General features: G+C 47.0%; 1 protein-coding gene across 1 annotated transcript in view; it reads right to left on the reverse strand.

Moving 5' to 3' along the window:
* Positions 1 to 503: 503 nt before the first annotated feature.
* Positions 504 to 16,734, reverse strand: part of RSRC1 (arginine and serine rich coiled-coil 1) — a 98,008-nt gene continuing 81,777 nt past the window's right edge. Inside the window, exons 9-11 of the mRNA XM_063167425.1 lie at positions 4,016 to 4,122; positions 3,009 to 3,155; positions 504 to 2,291 (exon numbers count right to left, since the gene is read on the reverse strand). Of these exons, the coding sequence (XP_063023495.1) occupies positions 2,199 to 2,291; positions 3,009 to 3,155; positions 4,016 to 4,122 (347 nt within the window). The 3' untranslated portion in view covers positions 504 to 2,198. The remainder of the gene's footprint in view (positions 2,292 to 3,008; positions 3,156 to 4,015; positions 4,123 to 16,734) is intronic.

Raw genomic sequence — 16,734 nt, forward strand, 5'->3', positions numbered from 1 at the left:
TTAAATTAATTTAATTTATTAATTTAATGTATTGATTTTAATGTCTTTAAATTACCTAAATGTCATCTAAACATTTAAAATGTTATTCATTTAACTTATTTAAATTAATTAAATTTATTAATTAATGTATTGATTTTGATGTATTTAAATTACCTAAATGTTATCTAAACATTTAAAATGTTATTAATTTAAATTATTTAAATTAATTAAATTTATTAATTTAATGTATTGATTTTAACTTGTTTAAATTATCTAAATGATCGAAATATTATTTCCATTTTCTTCCCAGGTCTTGCTCCCAACTCTCCTCCAGCAAATTTAGATCTTGATTAATAAGCAATAAATAAATAAACAAACAAACTCTACTTTAAATCTATTTACAGCCTATTGTAACATTTTCTAATATTCTACAGGGCTGAAAATAAAAGGAATCATTTTACATCCAATAAAAGCACCAAAATTATGCAACACAATGTGTGAAAAGAGGAATTTACACCTGGACCTTCCATGGGCATCAAACAGTTTTTATTTTCTATGAAAGAAACATAAAAGGTGATGAGAAAACGCAGCAATGACAAATATTACCATTTAAAAATGCTGAAATGAAACAAGGGAAACAAAATTTTTCCCACTTTTTCCTGCAGACAAGGTCTTGGGCTATTTTGATGCAGGATAGAGTCAAACTAACACTTCATAAAGGAAGTAAAAATGTCAGAATGCAAATTCAACACATTTTTTTTTTACATCCAGGATCTAAAACAAAAAATAAAACAACCAAAGTCCATTTGCAGAGTCAGCCTCCATTTTTTGTCACCACAGATGTGAGAACCAGGAGGAATAACCCCAAAAATCCCAGGGGAATGGTGGTGCAGGGCAGCTCCAGGGAGCACACCCAGAGCTGGGGCTCAGCTTTCTCCTCTCCTTATGTGACCATTTCCTCCCAGCCTTGCTGAAGAAACACTTTTGTACTTTATTGATTTGATTTGGTTGATTTCCTGCACTCAGATGGATGATGGGCAGCTTTTTGTGGAAGTTTGTCCAGGCTAAATTGAGATGTTCAGACTAAACTTTGATTATCTGAAATCCCCCTGGCCCAAGGGAAGTCCACGGGCTGGGAACAGCCCCTGCCCAGAAGCAGGTGTGTGGTAATTCCATCATTTGGTAATTCCAGAAATGATGAGCTGATCAAATTCCCCATCTGGAGCTGCAGGAGTGGCAGATGCTCAAGGAAACGTGGAGCATTCCCCCAGAGTGAGAAGTGGGAGCAGAGGGATGAACACATCCAGGGAGAGGATTCCCTGCCCAGGAGGGAGGGATGGCAGGGATGGAGCCTGGATCCTCTGCAGGGGAGCACAGGGATGGCCTGGGATGGCTCCACACATCCCTCACTGTCCCAGCTCCCACCTGGCCCTGGGAAACCTTCTGGATTGGGAGGGATAAATTATATTCCATTGGGAGGGATAAAATGATATTTCAATGGGAGGGATAAAATGATATTCCACTGGGAGGGATAAAATGATATTTGATGGGCTGCCAGGTGCTCCTCACCTGAGGAATTCCCTCTAAAAAAAAAGGAAATGCCCCTGGCTGTGCTGCCCTGCCCATCTCCAGCACTGAGCTTGGAGAGAACCAGGGCAGGACATCCCTGGTTATTCAGGGGAACCAGGAGAGGACATTCCTGGTTTGCCAGGGGAAAAAGGAGAGAATATTCCTGGTTATCCAAGGGAACCAAGAGAGAAGATTTCTGCTTAGTCAGGGGAACCAGGACAGAACACACCCAGTTACCCAGGTGGAGCAGGGCAGGACATTCCCAGTTATTCAGGGGAACCAGGAGAGAACATTCCTGGTTATCCAGGGGAACCAGGACAGAATATTCCCAGTTACCCAGGTGGAGCAGGCAAGGGCATTCTTGATTCTCCAGGTGGAGCAGGACAGGACATTCCTGGTCATTCAGGGGAACCAGGAGAGAACATTCCTGGTTATCCAGGGGAACCAAGACAGAAGACTCCTGGTTATTCAGGGGAACCAGGAGAGAACATTCCCAGTTATCCAGGTGGAGCAGGGCAGGACATTCCTGGTTTTCCAGGTGAAACCCTCCCTGGCTGCCCAGCTCACTGAAATCTCCTCTAGGAGACAAGAAGAGGAGCAGAGTGTGGAGTTCCCAAGGTGGGGAAGGGCCTGGGATGTCCTGGGGGCTGTCAGGCCACGGGGCTCCCCATCAGCCTCTCCTGGCGCAGAGCCACCAGCCTCTGGAACCACTTCTCCTCAGCCTCTGCCTTCTCCATGAACAGCTGCCAGGGCAGAAAAGGGCACAGTCAGCAACTCTGATCGTCTCCTGGAGCACCCAGCACTGCCTCAGGGCACACAGGAAAAGCTCAGGGGGTCAAAGGGGAGCCAAAACATCCATAACAGCAGAGACTGTTCAGGGAATCCTAAAATGGTTGGACTTGGGAAGGGTCTTAAAGATCCTCATGACTGAAAAGGCAAAGGTCCAGTGCAATTCATCATTGACATGTCCTGATCTGTTCTCTGTGTCTATTCTACAGAACCCACACTCATTTCTTCACTGCAAGTCATTTTAACTTGCTAATTCTTAAAAAACCTTTTATTTCCCTCTAAAGCTCTTCCAAAGGGATTTGCTCAAGCTTAGCTACAATGATTTAAAATTAGCTGAAGTCTGTCTCGTGTTTAAAACTTTGCAAGTTGGCAAAATGAGCAAGTTCTGAGTTTTCCACCAGGTTTCCAACTACAGAAACCAATTTGCCTTGAATTTTTATTTATCTTAAATTCCCCAATGTTACATTAATTATTATAAAATTCTCTAAAACTGCTGCTGACTCTCCTGTGGGATTGCTCTGCGGGGTGGTGGGAGGAGTGGGATCTCTTCATCCCAGAGCAGGGATTTTGTGAGGAGCTCTGGGGTCCCACAACCCTGCTCTGATCCCAGGGGCTGCTCTAAAGCCAAGGGTGGGATAAATCCTGGCTGAAAAGATGGGATAAACACTCACATTTGGGTGTGCCAAGGAATTGTCATCCTGGTACTTGATGGCAGTGGGGATGTTGGCAGCTGGAGGCTCCTTCTCAGCAGCAGCTGCCTCAGAGGCTCCTGCTCCCACATTCACAGGCTCCTGGTGGGGCTCAGCAGGTTCTGCTGACTGGAAAAGAAACAAACACACAGAACTGGAGTGGTTTATCCCAATATTCCCAACTGGGGCAGGATTTTAACCCAGCTCTTGGCTGTGTTCCCTGAAAGGATCCTCGTGGATCCTCAGTGGGACACACTGGACAAAGGACATGAAGTGACAAAACCAAGGTGTAGGGGGGAGCTGGAAAAACTGCACCACTGGGATTTTGGATCACTTCCTGAAGAAGCTGCACCAGATTCTTGGAGATTTCTAGAAAGGTAAATTGCACATTCCTGGGGAAAGAGCCAGGCTAATTCCAAACACTCACGGCCAGTGGGAAAATGAACACATCCACACCAGTTCCCTGCAACACCTGCTGGCCAAAATTCAGGTGAATTCTGGGATCTGCATGTCTCCTGTTGGGTTTCTGGAAAGCTGATTGAAAACCAAGCTGCTTCTTTTCAGGAATAAATACAGACTTAAAGTCTGGCTTTAGTTAAGCACCATTAAATCATCTCCACTTTAATTACAAAGTAAATGTGATTAACTTTGGGATTTGCATTCTTCTCCTTCTCCTAACAAAAGTCTTCAAATCAGGTGATTTCCTTAAATTCTGCCACATTTAAATTCCCTGAACCCTTCCTGAGACCACCAGGGAGTCCCTGGTGGGATTTCAGGTGGATTTAATGTTCTCAACCTTGATGTTCCTTCATCGATGGAAAATCTTAATAGTGCAGCTTCCTCCTGGCCCTGAGAGGATAACGCAGCAAGAAAGGGACTGAAAATGTCCCTTTTGGAAGGAAAATGCCCCTTTTGGAAGGAAAATGTCCCTTTTGGAAGGAAAATGTACCTTTTGGAAGGAAAATGCCCTTTTTGGAAGGAAAATGTACCTTTTTGACCTCTTTGCTGGACCTGAAGGTCTGAGGGACGAAGGCGTCGCTCTCGATGGCTTCGATCTCCTTCACTCGCTTCACCTGGTCCAGGAGGGTGGCTTGGTCTGCACAGGAAGGTGGGATTTGTGGGATTTGTGGCATTTATGGCATTTATGGGATTGGTGACATCCCGGGAGCCAGGCCCTGTCCCTGGAGGAGATTTTGAGACACACCAGGAAGAACTGCTGGTGCAATGCAGCCCAAAATCTTCTGTTACAAGGGAAAGCTCTGAGTGAAGATAGCAGCAGAGAGGTTGGGAACATCCCAAATGCTGACCTGAGGGTTTGTGGGATAAATGGGGAGGAGAAGGATCCAGGGAGAGCTCAGAGCCCTGGCAGGGCCTGCAGGGGCTCCAGGAGAGCTGCAGAGGGACGGGGGACAGGGATGGAGGGACAGCACACAGGGAATGGCTCCCAGTGCCAGAGGGCAGGGATGGGTGGGACATTGGGAATTGGGAATTCCTGGCTGGGATGGGATTCCCAGAGCAGCTGGGGCTGCCCCTGCATCCCTGGCAGTGCCCCAGGCCAGGCTGGGTGAGCTTGGAGCACCCTGGGACAGTGGGAGGTGTCCCTGCCCCTTCCCTGGATGGGATTTAAGGTCCTTCCAACCCAAACCATCCATAATTCTACACTGACATAATTCTACACTACTACAAAATCCGTAAGTACAACTTCAAGCCTAATTTTTTTGTGGATTTGGAAGGAAAAAAAGAATTTGCTACATTTAAACTTGTGCTTGCAAGTCCTGCTGCCTTGGTGCTGAAACCTTCTCCTTTAGAACAGATTCCCAAGGATTTTTGGGATAAACCAAAGGAGGAGGAATCAGAATTCACTGAGGTTTTGGATACACCTGGTCTGAGGGTAAATAAAGGATCCTGATTAAAGCCAGGCATAGAAAGACAGAAAAAGAAGATTTCAAATCCTCAGCTCATCTCCAGCTTCACCAAATCCCAGGCAGCTCCAGGATCCCACCCAGATCCTGCACAAAGGGATGGGAATGACAAATTAGGGAAGGGGCAAAAATCACTAAAAGCTGCCAATGACATCAGTGACATTAACGGGGGAAAATGGACTGGAGGAAGCAGAGCCCATTAGTGCAGGGGAGTTTTGACAAACACATTATGGGGAGATAAAACGACTTCCAGCTGTTGTTTGTCAGCTGTCAGGGGCAAGGATATGTATTTCATAGGAAAATCAAAAATAATGGAGTCAGAAAGCTCCCAGGCTTCAGACAAAAAAAAATCAATACTAACTCAGTGCACCGTGAGTCTTTTCACCCTGTTAGGGGGGAAATAAAGGAACTAAATCTTGGATTAGGGCTGGTTTTTAATAAAAAGGTGATTCCAGCAGCAGGCACAATTTCCAGCCCTGTCACCTTGGCAGGGGAGCCTTCCCAGTTTAGCTGGGAACATCATCATCCTTCAGGGATAATTCAGTATTTTACAATTCTCTAGTTCCACCTATTGCTCTCCTCCCATGTATAAATACACACACCCAGCTTTACAGCTGTAAATTCCTATGGAATTGGGTTGGAATGTCACTTGCAAACTAAAATGGGCTGGAATTCTCTCAATGTCACCCCAAAACATTACACACACAATAATCAGAAACAGCAGAGAATCAGATAAAAGAAACAGGGAATTCTATGATTCTACAAATCAGGTGAAAGGAAAACTTCCCTGTGGGCTCTGCCTAAAATATTCCCATTTTTTCCTTAAAGACAGAATTTATTCCACTAAGAGTTTTAAAATGACTGAAATAGAAGCATTAAATGACCAATAATATCTTGTGAAAGACCCATTAAACAAAAACATGTTTTAAATATTTTTTGGCTAATCTCTGAGTGTAAATTTTTATGGATTCATTGCTTATCCATAATCCTGACCATGAACATGAACTTAAAGAGATTTTTTCAAGCAGGTCTAACTCCAGTATCAAAGCAAAGACAAAAAAACTCAAATATTCCTCAGAATCTGTTTCTTCTTATTTTACTAATTAGATTTAAGGGGTTAATTTAATTTAAAAATATAACACATTTTACATAAAAAGCTTTGAAATACAGAAAAAGTTGCTATTTTTTCTTGCTCTTGAGTTGAGGATTACAAGAAGGAAACACCCCCAGATCCCAGACTAAACAAACAACTACAGCAGAAAATACTTCCCCTTTGATCCCATTTTATTTGGGGTTATTGGAAGTGATATTTTTATCCAGCTGCCTTACAGAGCTGTGTGTTTTCCACCAGAGCTGGGTTTTCACACGTCCCATGGTTTTTAATTGATCCCAGTTTTACTCAAGCAGCACAAGCTGACAAATTAAAGAAAAATGAAGTTTTGCCTGGGTAATTTGCAGTGGGTGACACAAACCCTCCCTGGCTGTGGGAGATGCTGGAGTCTGCTCTAAGCACTGGGAAAAGGAGGAGAATCCAGCAGGACGGGGGGGACTGACTGTGGCTGTGTCACCCCTGGGGCTCTGTCCTCAGGAATTCTCCTGCCTCGAATCCTCTCTGTTTGCATCAGGAGAGGAGCAGCTGTCCTGACCCTGATCCTGTGGAATCCCAGAGCCCTGACACCCTTCCCTGCCCGAGCGCTGAACTCCAGACAGTGCGGGCGGCCTGGAGAGATTCCCTGCAGAGATTCCCGGGAGAACCCCCCTGAAAATCCCCCTTGAGATCCTCACTGGAGACCCTCCCTGGAGCCCCTCTCCGAGGGGAGCCCTCCCAAAGCCGGACACAATCCTGAGGGGATGAGCCCAGCCCTGTCCCATTCCACAAACCCCTCCCGGAGGGGGCTATCCCGGGATATTTCCTGGGATGTTTCCCGGGACATTCCCCGGGATCTCCAGCCGCTGATCCCGTTTCCCGGCCGGGCTCCGCTGCCGTTAGAGGGAGGCACCGCCTCACTCAACAGCGCCGGAGCCGCGGACGGCGAGCCCGAGGATGCTCCGAGCGGAGCAACGCTGCGGGATCCATCCCTGACCCATCCATCCCTGCGGGATCCATCCCTAACCCATCCATCCCTGCGGGATCTGATCCATCCATCCATCCCTGCGGGATCCATCCATCCCTGCAGGATCCATGCATTCCTGCGGGATCTGATCCATCCATCCCTGCGGGATCTGATCCATCCATCCCTGCGGGATCTGATCCATCCATCCCTGCAGGATCCATCCATCCATCCCTACAGGATCTGATCCATCCATCCCTGCGGGATCCATCCATCCATCCCTGCGGGATCCATCCATCCCTGTGGGATCTGATCCATCCATCCCTGCAGGATCCATCCATCCCTGCAGGATCCATCCATCCCTGTGGGATCTGATCCATCCATCCCTGCAAAATCCGATCCATTCCTGCGGGACCCATCCATCCCTGCAGGATCTATCCCTGACCCATCCCTGAGGGATCCATCCATTCCTGCAGGATCCATCCATCCATCCCTGCAGGACCCATCCACCCCTAAGGGATCCATCCCTGCAAGATCCATCCATCCCTGCTGGTTCCATCCCTGACCTATCCCTGCAGGATCCATCCATCCCTGTGGGACCAAACCATTCATCCCTGCAAGATCCATCCATCCCAGATTTTGGGATCAGCTTCCATCCCCCCCATAACTCATCCCAGTTAATTCCCATTCACGCTTCCCAATCCCTAAGACCCCCTCCAACACTCTGTCCCAGCTGTTGGGATTTCCAGGGAAGGATTTCCCAGCCATGGTCACAGGAACAATAAATACACCCCAAAAATAGAAACTGGGCAGAGAAACCTTTGCCTGTTCATTTCTCTGCTCCCAACTTCACTGCAAGCACTTGAAAAATACAATTAAATTTGTTGAAGTAGCTAGCTGGGAGTACCCCGGCATCTATTTACTATGGGGAGCACACAGGATTTACAAATTAAGCTGGAAAAATGTGAATTAACGAGAAAAACTTTGTCTAGGCTTGTTTTAACATCCTGTGAAAATGAGGTTTTCATTAAAATATATAAAAAAAAATAGTATTTTGTGAGCACTGTGGTACTTACTACAGAACGTACTTCAGAGAGTACCAGACTACCCTAAGTTTGCTATTTTGATACATTATAGTGATAAAACCCTCATTTTTATCGGATTTTAAACCAAGTCTGGACACTACCAGCTTTTCTTTTAAAGACCTGGAAGCATTAGGTATAAAATGCAGCAGAAAACAGGAGGGGAAAGTTCATCAGGTGAGCTCTGAATTTAAGAACGTTAAATTTAAGAAAATATCTATGCATTTAGGAACTTTGAATTTAAGAAGGTGAACTTTCTGCTGGAGTCCTGCACATCCTGTGTGCCTTCCCCACTGCCCTCCTCCCACCCTTGCACTCCCATTTTGGGGCTTTTTGGGATGTTTTTGAGACCATCCTGGGCAAGAGCCCTCAGCAAGAGCTCTCAGCAGAGGAGTGGGCACAGCCTTGGCCCAGGGAATTGTGCTGGATCTGTGGCCCAGGGAATTGTACAGGATCTGTGGGACACAGGGAGCTCTGCAGGATCTGTGGGACACAGGGAATTGTGCAGGATCTGTGGGACACAGGGAATTGTGCAGGAGCTGTAGCACAGGGAATTGTGCAGGATCTGTGGGGCCCAGGGAATTGTGCAGGATCTGTGGGACACAGGGAATTGTGCAGGAGCTGTGGCCCAGGGAATTGTGCAGGATCTGTGGGACACAGGGAATTGTGCAGGAGCTGTGGCCCAGGGAATTGTGCAGGATCTGTGGCCCAGGGAGCTCTGCAGGATCTGTGGCCCAGGGAATTGTGCAGGATCTGTGGGACACAGGGAATTGTGCAGGATCTGTGGCCCAGGGAGCTCTGCAGGATCTGTGGCCCAGGGAATTGTGCAGGATCTGTGGGACACAGGGAGCTCTGCAGGATCTGTGGCCCAGGGAATTGTGCAGGATCTGTGGGACACAGGGAATTGTGCAGGATCTGTGGCCCAGGGAATTGTGCAGGATCTGTGGCCCAGGGAATTGTGCAGGATCTGTGGGACACAGGGAATTGTGCAGGATCTGTGGGACACAGGGAGCTCTGCAGGATCTGTGGCCCAGGGAATTGTGCAGGATCTGTGGGACACAGGGAATTGTGCAGGAGCTGTGGGGCACAGGGAATTGTGCAGGATCTGTGGGACACAGGGAATTGTGCAGGATCTGTGGGACACAGGGAATTGTGCAGGATCTGTGGGACACAGGGAATTGTGCAGGAGCTGTAGCACAGGGAATTGTGCAGGATCTGTGGGGCACAGGGAATTGTGCTGGATCTGTGGGACACAGGGAATTGTGCAGGATCTGTGGCCCAGGGAATTGTGCAGGATCTGTGGGACACAGGGAGCTCTGCAGGATCTGTGGCCCAGGGAATTGTGCAGGATCTGTGGCACAGGGAATTGTGCAGGATCTGTGGCACAGGGAATTGTGCAGGATCTGTGGCACAGGGAATTGTGCAGGAGCTGTGGCACAGGGAATTGTGCAGGATCTGTGGCACAGGGAATTGTGCAGGATCTGTGGGACACAGGGAATTGTGCAGGAGCTGTGGGGCACAGGGAATTGTGCTGGATCTGTGGCCCAGGGAATTGTGCAGGATCTGTGGCACAGGGAATTGTGCAGGATCTGTGGGACACAGGGAGCTCTGCAGGATCTGTGGCCCAGGGAATTGTGCAGGATCTGTGGCCACCCCGTGTTTGTCACCGCGCCTGCCGTGCTCCTGCCTGGGCACACAAAGCCAGGCCTGTAATTCAATGCTCAATTTACCCTTGTCTCAGTGGAGATTTCTCCCCGCTAATTGATAGAAATTAAGCCATTAATCAAGGCACCAGCCATCATTCAACCCGGGGAAGATGAATCCAAACTTTCATCATAACCACCTTCCCCATTTTAGTGTTCATTAGCATTAATTTTTAATGCAATTATGCTCTTCTTTTACGCTGAGCTCATAAATTACTGCTCTTTTGTTGCTCGCTGGCCTTGTAAAATCCAAGGTAATGCTTTGTGCTCTGATCTTAAAGGCAATTACTGCCTGCTTCTATCTGTCCCATACCTCCATCCCAAATAACCTCTGTGCTGGAGGTACAGCTCACCAGTGGGGATCCCACATGGACGTTTCCTACAGAGAGATCTATCCACGTTCAAACCCACACTGACACAGGCAGAGTGAGAATTCCTGCTCCTGCTGCTGGAGCCCAGGGTCCAACAGCAGAGAAAAGACAGGAAAATGGGATTCTGCAATGGGTACAGGGAGGAAATCGGCGCAGTGTGGTGGGAATAAACTGTGGGAGAGCGGGCAGGGCAGCGGGGCTGCAGCTTGGAGGCCCTCCAGCTTTCCCAGGGATCACTTTGTGTTGTCACTTCAGAAAGTGCTGCTGGCACGTGCCCAGGGCTCCTTTCTTTCCCCCTGGCCTGTGCCAGTGTGTGGTGACCCCACAGAGCCCTCCCAAGGGATTCTGTGTCCCGTGGGATCCGTGCTGGCACACGGGGCCCCAGTCAGGAGCGCCCAGCCCTTTATTCCCACCCTGGTCCTGGCAACCCCACCAGGGGAAAGGCACAGCAGCTCCAGCCACCTCTGCTGCCCCCAGACACCTGGGCTGGCTGCAGGGAAAAGGAAATGCACTTTAGGAAATGCACATCAGGAAACGCACATCAGGAAATGCTGCTTGGTTCAAATTATTTTGCTGTTTCTTTCCCAGACTTTAGCTGGGACGTGGAATAAAGTCACTCACTCCAGCTCAAGGTCTGCCCAGCACCAGTAAAATATCATCCACCTCTAAATTCCCAACTTACCTAGGCCTTAGCCAGCCTGAACAGGACAATTCCCAGTGAATTGGCTCACCCCATAGATTCCCAGAAAAAGACCCCTCTGGAAGTACCTGTGAGATGGGCCCAAATCCACAAAACCCTAATTTTTATCAAAATAAAATTCCCCACACCAGGGATTGTGGGCTGAGCAAATGGATCTGGAATTTTGTTCCATACACCCCTATTTATTTTCCCCATATACCCCTATTTGTTTTCCCCTACACTCCTGCCTATTTTCCCCAAAACCTCCTGTTTATCTCCCCCATAACTCCCTATTTATTTTCCCCATACACCCCTGTTTATTTACCCATACACTCCTGTCTATTTCCCCCATAACCCCTGTTTATTTCCCCACACACTCCTCTTTATTTACCCATACACGCCTGTCTATTTTCCCCCAAACCCCATGTTTATTTCCCATACACCCCTATTTATTTGCCCTTTAGAAGCAGCTTTTCAATACAAAGCCATAAATTTGTGTTCCCACTGACTGAAGTCCAATAAGCAATTCCATGATGGTTTTTACAACCCCATTCCCTTAAGTGACTTCTCCTTTAGCACAAATAAATGCCATGGGGATGACAGGGAAACACACAACATTAATGAGGTACAGAAATCAGATTTGTTTCTCATCTTGAAATTCGAAGACGATTTCAAGACTTTTAATTTGTAAAAATAAACCATAAATTTCCCTGTTAGGGAGATCATAAATTTCTGTTTCACTCGTAGAACAGTAAAACTTTAATGACACCAGCTGTGATTGCTGAAATAAAATCACTCAAATATCAGCTTCAAATATACTTTGATATTTTTAAAGATTCGTGGAATGCTTTGGGTGGGAAGGAACCTAAAGATCATTTAATTCTCATCCTTGCCATGGCAGGGAGACATCCCAATGTCCCAGGAGCTCCAGCCCCAGTGCCCAGCCTGGCCTTGGGCACTGCCAGGGATGCAGGGGCAGCCCCAGCTGCTCTGGCAATCCCATCCCAGCCAGGAATTCCCAATTCCCAATGTCCCACCCATCCCTGCCCTCTGGCACTGGGAGCCATTCCCTGTGTGCTGTCCCTCCATCCCTGTCCCCAGTCCCTCTGCAGCTCTCCTGGAGCCCCTGCAGGCCCTGCCAGGGCTCTGAGCTCTCCTGGAGCTGCTCCTCTCCAGGTGAGCCCCCCCAGGTGTCCCAGCCTGGCTCCAGAGGGGCTCCAGCCCTGCAGCAGCTCCAGGACATTGGGATCCCATTGGGATCCTCTCCAGGGAAAGCAGGGAAGCCAAAGAGGGAACTCTGGAATACAAAGGGCCAGGAGAGGATGGGCAGGCACAAAGCAGGGCAAAATGTAAGGAACTCATTTAGAAGTGATTATTAATTAGAGCAGCTTTAATAAAAAGCCAGGAATGGATTCCTCCAGCAGCCATTATCCTTGGTGGGGCATTGATCCCATTTCCAACTCCCTTTCCTCAGCTCTGGACACAGAGAGTGGCCAGGACCCCAAACTCCCCTCTTCCTTCCCATCTCTCATTTCCTCACGTGGCTGCTCTTCCTAACAAGCCACACTCTGCCACTGCACCAAAACTTGGCATTTTTTGTTTTCCCCTTGATTTGTTCCTGCCCCCTTTCAATTCCAACTCAGCAATCTGAAGATTAAACAGAGATAAAAGGAGATCACAGTGAGTGCCAGATGCTGGAACAGCCCCCTGGGAGCAGCAGCACAACACCAGGTGTTGGTGTCAGCCTAATGAAGTGACACTGGCACACCAGGGACACCCTGGGAGGGGCTCCAAACCTGCCATTATTGAGGAATATTGGAAATTCCAGCTTTGAGGAGGCAGGGAAAAATAATCCATGTCTTCATCTAAATGTATTATCTGTGGGAAATAATTTGGGGGTTAAACAGATTGAGTTTGGTCTTTGCCACCACAATGAACTTCAGGAAAATTTACTGAAGATAAATGAGGAGCTCAGGCAGTAACTGATGAACTTCAGGGCATCCCAATCCAGGGCTGAGTAAAGCACTTTAACTTATTACAGACTGACCTCACCCCAGCAAATCTTCTCCTGGCACGTCCAAGCTGTGGTTTAATATCCATTACACCCAGGGAAAGGCTTTTAACTCTCTCTGAAGGAAGTGGGAAGGGAAATCAGTGGGTTGGGGTGTCCTGGGCAGGGCTGGGGTTGGACACATCCCTGTGGGTCTCTTCCAGCTCAGGATATTTTGTGGTGGCCATGGATGAGATTCTTCATGTGAGAACTCCTGGCCAGCAGGTTAAAGATGAATAGGAAAAAGAATTAAAACTCTTAATTCAGGTTTATAGAGTTCATAATTTAGGGATTTTCTAAAAGTCAAGTCCTCCAGGCTTTTAGTACATTCTGACTTTGCTTCCATGACCTCTCTATCACTCAAAATCACAGAATCACAGAACCATGGACTGGTTTGGCTTGGAGGGACCTGAACACTTGAAGAATCTCCCTTTTGCTGAAGGGAAGTGATGCCAGCAGCACAGAGAGCTCAGTAAAAGGCAGGAATGCCCCTCAGGGATGGGGTTTATTCCCTGTGGAAGGGCCAGCTGTCTCCCAGCCACATTTCCACTCTCGTTTGCATCCCGCCCTCCCTCCCTGCCCACGTGGGCCTCATTCCCAGGCCTATTCAAAATGATATTTTCCAAGCATGTGCCACACGACTTGTTCATATAAATGGAACAAATTAAACTGTCTCCACAGATACCCCCTCACATTTGTAGCCCTGATTCCTCTCCCTCACACGTGGCCAAGACGCCGAATTATCTCCCTGCAGAGGTTGACCTCAGGATATTGGATTCTGCCACGGAGCTCTCCGGGACTGAACCGACGGGAAGCACTTAATCACCCCTGCCTTTGCAGGGAAAAAAATCAACTTCCAATTTGCCCTGATGAAAAATCAATAAAGCAGTAATTGCTTGGCTTATCACGGCGTGGAGGGACAAATTGGGCAGCGGATCCCGGGGAACGGCGCGCGGACTTTCGGGATCACTAAGCCAGAAAAGGGAAAGGTCTCCGAGCTGTAATTAAATCTACTCCTGCTGATTTGCTGCCAAATTTATTTCCCTGGAGTTTATCAAAATGTTGCAGAGCTAACCAGGGGTGGGGGGGGGGGGGGGGGGCAGAAGGAATCAGTTCAGCAACGAGATGGCACATGCCAGGCACGGGAATGCAAAGCCTGGGGTAAGGGACCGGGAAATGGAAATCCTGGGATAAAGGGACCAGGAAATGTGAATCCTGGGATAAAGGGACTGGGAAATGGAAATCCTGGGATAAAGGGACTGGGACATGGAAATCCTGGGATAAAGGGACTGGGAAATGTGAATCTTGGGGTAAAGGGACTGGGAAATGGAAATCCTGGGATAAAGGGACTGGGACATGGAAATCCTGGGATAAAGGGACCAGGAAATTTGAATCTTGGGGTAAAGGGACTGGGAAATGGAAATCCTGGGATAAAGGGACCCGGAAATGTGAATCTTGGGATAAAGACACTAGGAAATGCAAATCTTGGGATAAAGGCACCAGGAAATGCAAATTCTGGGGTAAAGGCACCAGGAAATGCAAATCACATGATAAAGGCACCAGGAAATGCAAACTCTAGGATAAAGGCATCGGGATAAAGGCACTGGGAAATGTGAATTCTGGGGTAAAGGCACCAGGAAATGCAAATCCTGAGTTAAAGGCACTAGGAAATGCAAATTCCAGGATAAGGGCACCAGGAAATGCAAATTCTGGGATAAAGGCACCAAGAAATGCAAATCACAGGATAAAGGCACCAGGAAATGCAAATCCTGAGTTAAAAGCACTGGGAAATGCAAATTCCAGGATAAGGGCATCAGGAAATGCAAATCACAGAATAAAAAGGGACTGGGAAATGCAAATCACAGAATGAAGGCACTGGGATAAAGGCACCAGGAAATGCAAATTCTGGGATAAAGGCACTGGGATAGCACCTGCCCCATCCAGCACCACCCTCCCACCCATCCACCTATGGAATGACTGACTGCCAAAAATGCTTATTTTCTATTCTGCTGTGTTCCAGAACAACTTATTTTCCTGGTTTTCTGATGAACCCTCAGCTCCTCCTCCCCACACGTTGCTCTGCCGTGGTGTATTTTAAACTCAATATTTAACAATATTATTATTTGTGGTAGATTAAGCAAAACGAGCCCCAAACCTCTCCCTAACATCATCCAACGTGTTCCAATTTTTCCTTTGCATTTTTTTTTCCCAATTTTCCTCTTGTCCATGTCACCTATTTGGAATGTGTCAGGAGTAAAACACAGCTGGGTGGCAAAATCCCCTCTGGATTTTGTCACTTTTCAGGCAGCCCCAAAGCAAGTAAACAAAAACCAAAGTAGGAAAACCCAAGCACTGAAAACTGAAAATTCTCCTGGAAAAGTGGTGGGTTTTGCTAATAGACCTAATTTCATGCAGCAAATTAGCATAGCTCCAATGGAAGTGCAAATGTAATCAAACTGAAAAATTCAAATGAGGCGGGGGGAGCCTTTTCCTTTTTCTCTTTGCTTTTTAGTCACTTTAAAAAAAAAAAAAAATCAGCATTTTTCTGTGTGTCCTTCACCAGGCTGGAGGGACTGTGGTAATTAAAACATTTAAACCAGCACAAGCCCCCAGCCTCTAATCTGGAGCTGGGGTCAGCTGTCTGTAGATTCTAATTTGTCCTCAATTTTTTATTCATGCTGGGGAAATGCTGCATATTGAACAGGAAACCAGCGGGAAGGGGCAGAGCTGGGCTTGGAGGTCAAATAATTTGATTTCTGAGCAGATTACACGGAACATCCAACGTCTAATCTCACACCTGATTTGGCAATAAAATGACAATAAAAGGAATGTTAAGACACCCTCGCTGTGGGGTGGGCAATAACCAGGTTTTATGAGTTGGGAGAGGATTGGTTTGTTTGTACAATTATTTTTATTGCAGCTCCTGGGTAAAGGAGTCACAGGCTGTCTACACAGGCTGGAATTTCCTTTTGGAGGGTTCTAGCTAGAGAAATAAAATATGGAATACTAGAGAAATAAAAATTCTTTTAAAATAGTAATTTAGAATATTTTTAAAGATTTAATTTAATATAATTTTGCTTTATCTTATTTAATTTCAATGATTGGATGCAGCACTCAGTGCTCTGGTGGGGATCAGTCACAGTTTGGAATCAATGGTCTGGAAAGTTTTTCCAACCTCAGGGATCCCATGAGGGATCAAAGAGGGTTAAAAACCACCCAGAGATGACGTGTGAGGAAGGAGGAACTCAGAAAAAATGCAAAATGCTCTTTTTTCCAAGAAAAAGTTGCCACTAGAGCCTGGGACCTAGGAAGGGAACACACTCAAACCACTGGATAAATGCCCTGTTTGAAAATCCATATGGGATACAAACCTACCTAAAACTGGAATTCTGAATCCATATGGGACATAAACTTAACAAAAATTGAGTTTCCCAGTGTGCAATTCCCCTGGATGTCTTGGAATGCTTCAATGCTTCATACACAGTTTAATAAAACTTTGTATTTTCTAGGCAGAATCTTCCATTCCTAACTGGGAGCCAATTCAGCAAATGGACGGATTTGAGTTATTCAGAGAAAACCTTTTCTTCATTTTCCAGCACTGTGACATCCTCACAACCCTTCAAAGCCACCCCAGGACAGTTTTCATGGCTTATGAATGAATTTTAGAGAAGTTTTCCTCCCCATTTCCCTGGAAATTCCATTGTTCCCAAGTCATGAATTCCCCTTTTTTCCTCCCTCTGCCTTTCCCCCCTCACCGTTCCCAATCCCTGCTGGCACAGCCTCTGCCAGCACATCTGCCATCACAATGGGATGGAAGCACAAACAAAAAAAAATCCTGCATTGTTCCAAA

The sequence above is a fragment of the Melospiza melodia genome, chromosome 12 (assembly GCF_035770615.1).
Source record: "Melospiza melodia melodia isolate bMelMel2 chromosome 12, bMelMel2.pri, whole genome shotgun sequence".
Classification (NCBI taxonomy): Eukaryota; Metazoa; Chordata; class Aves; order Passeriformes; family Passerellidae; genus Melospiza; species Melospiza melodia.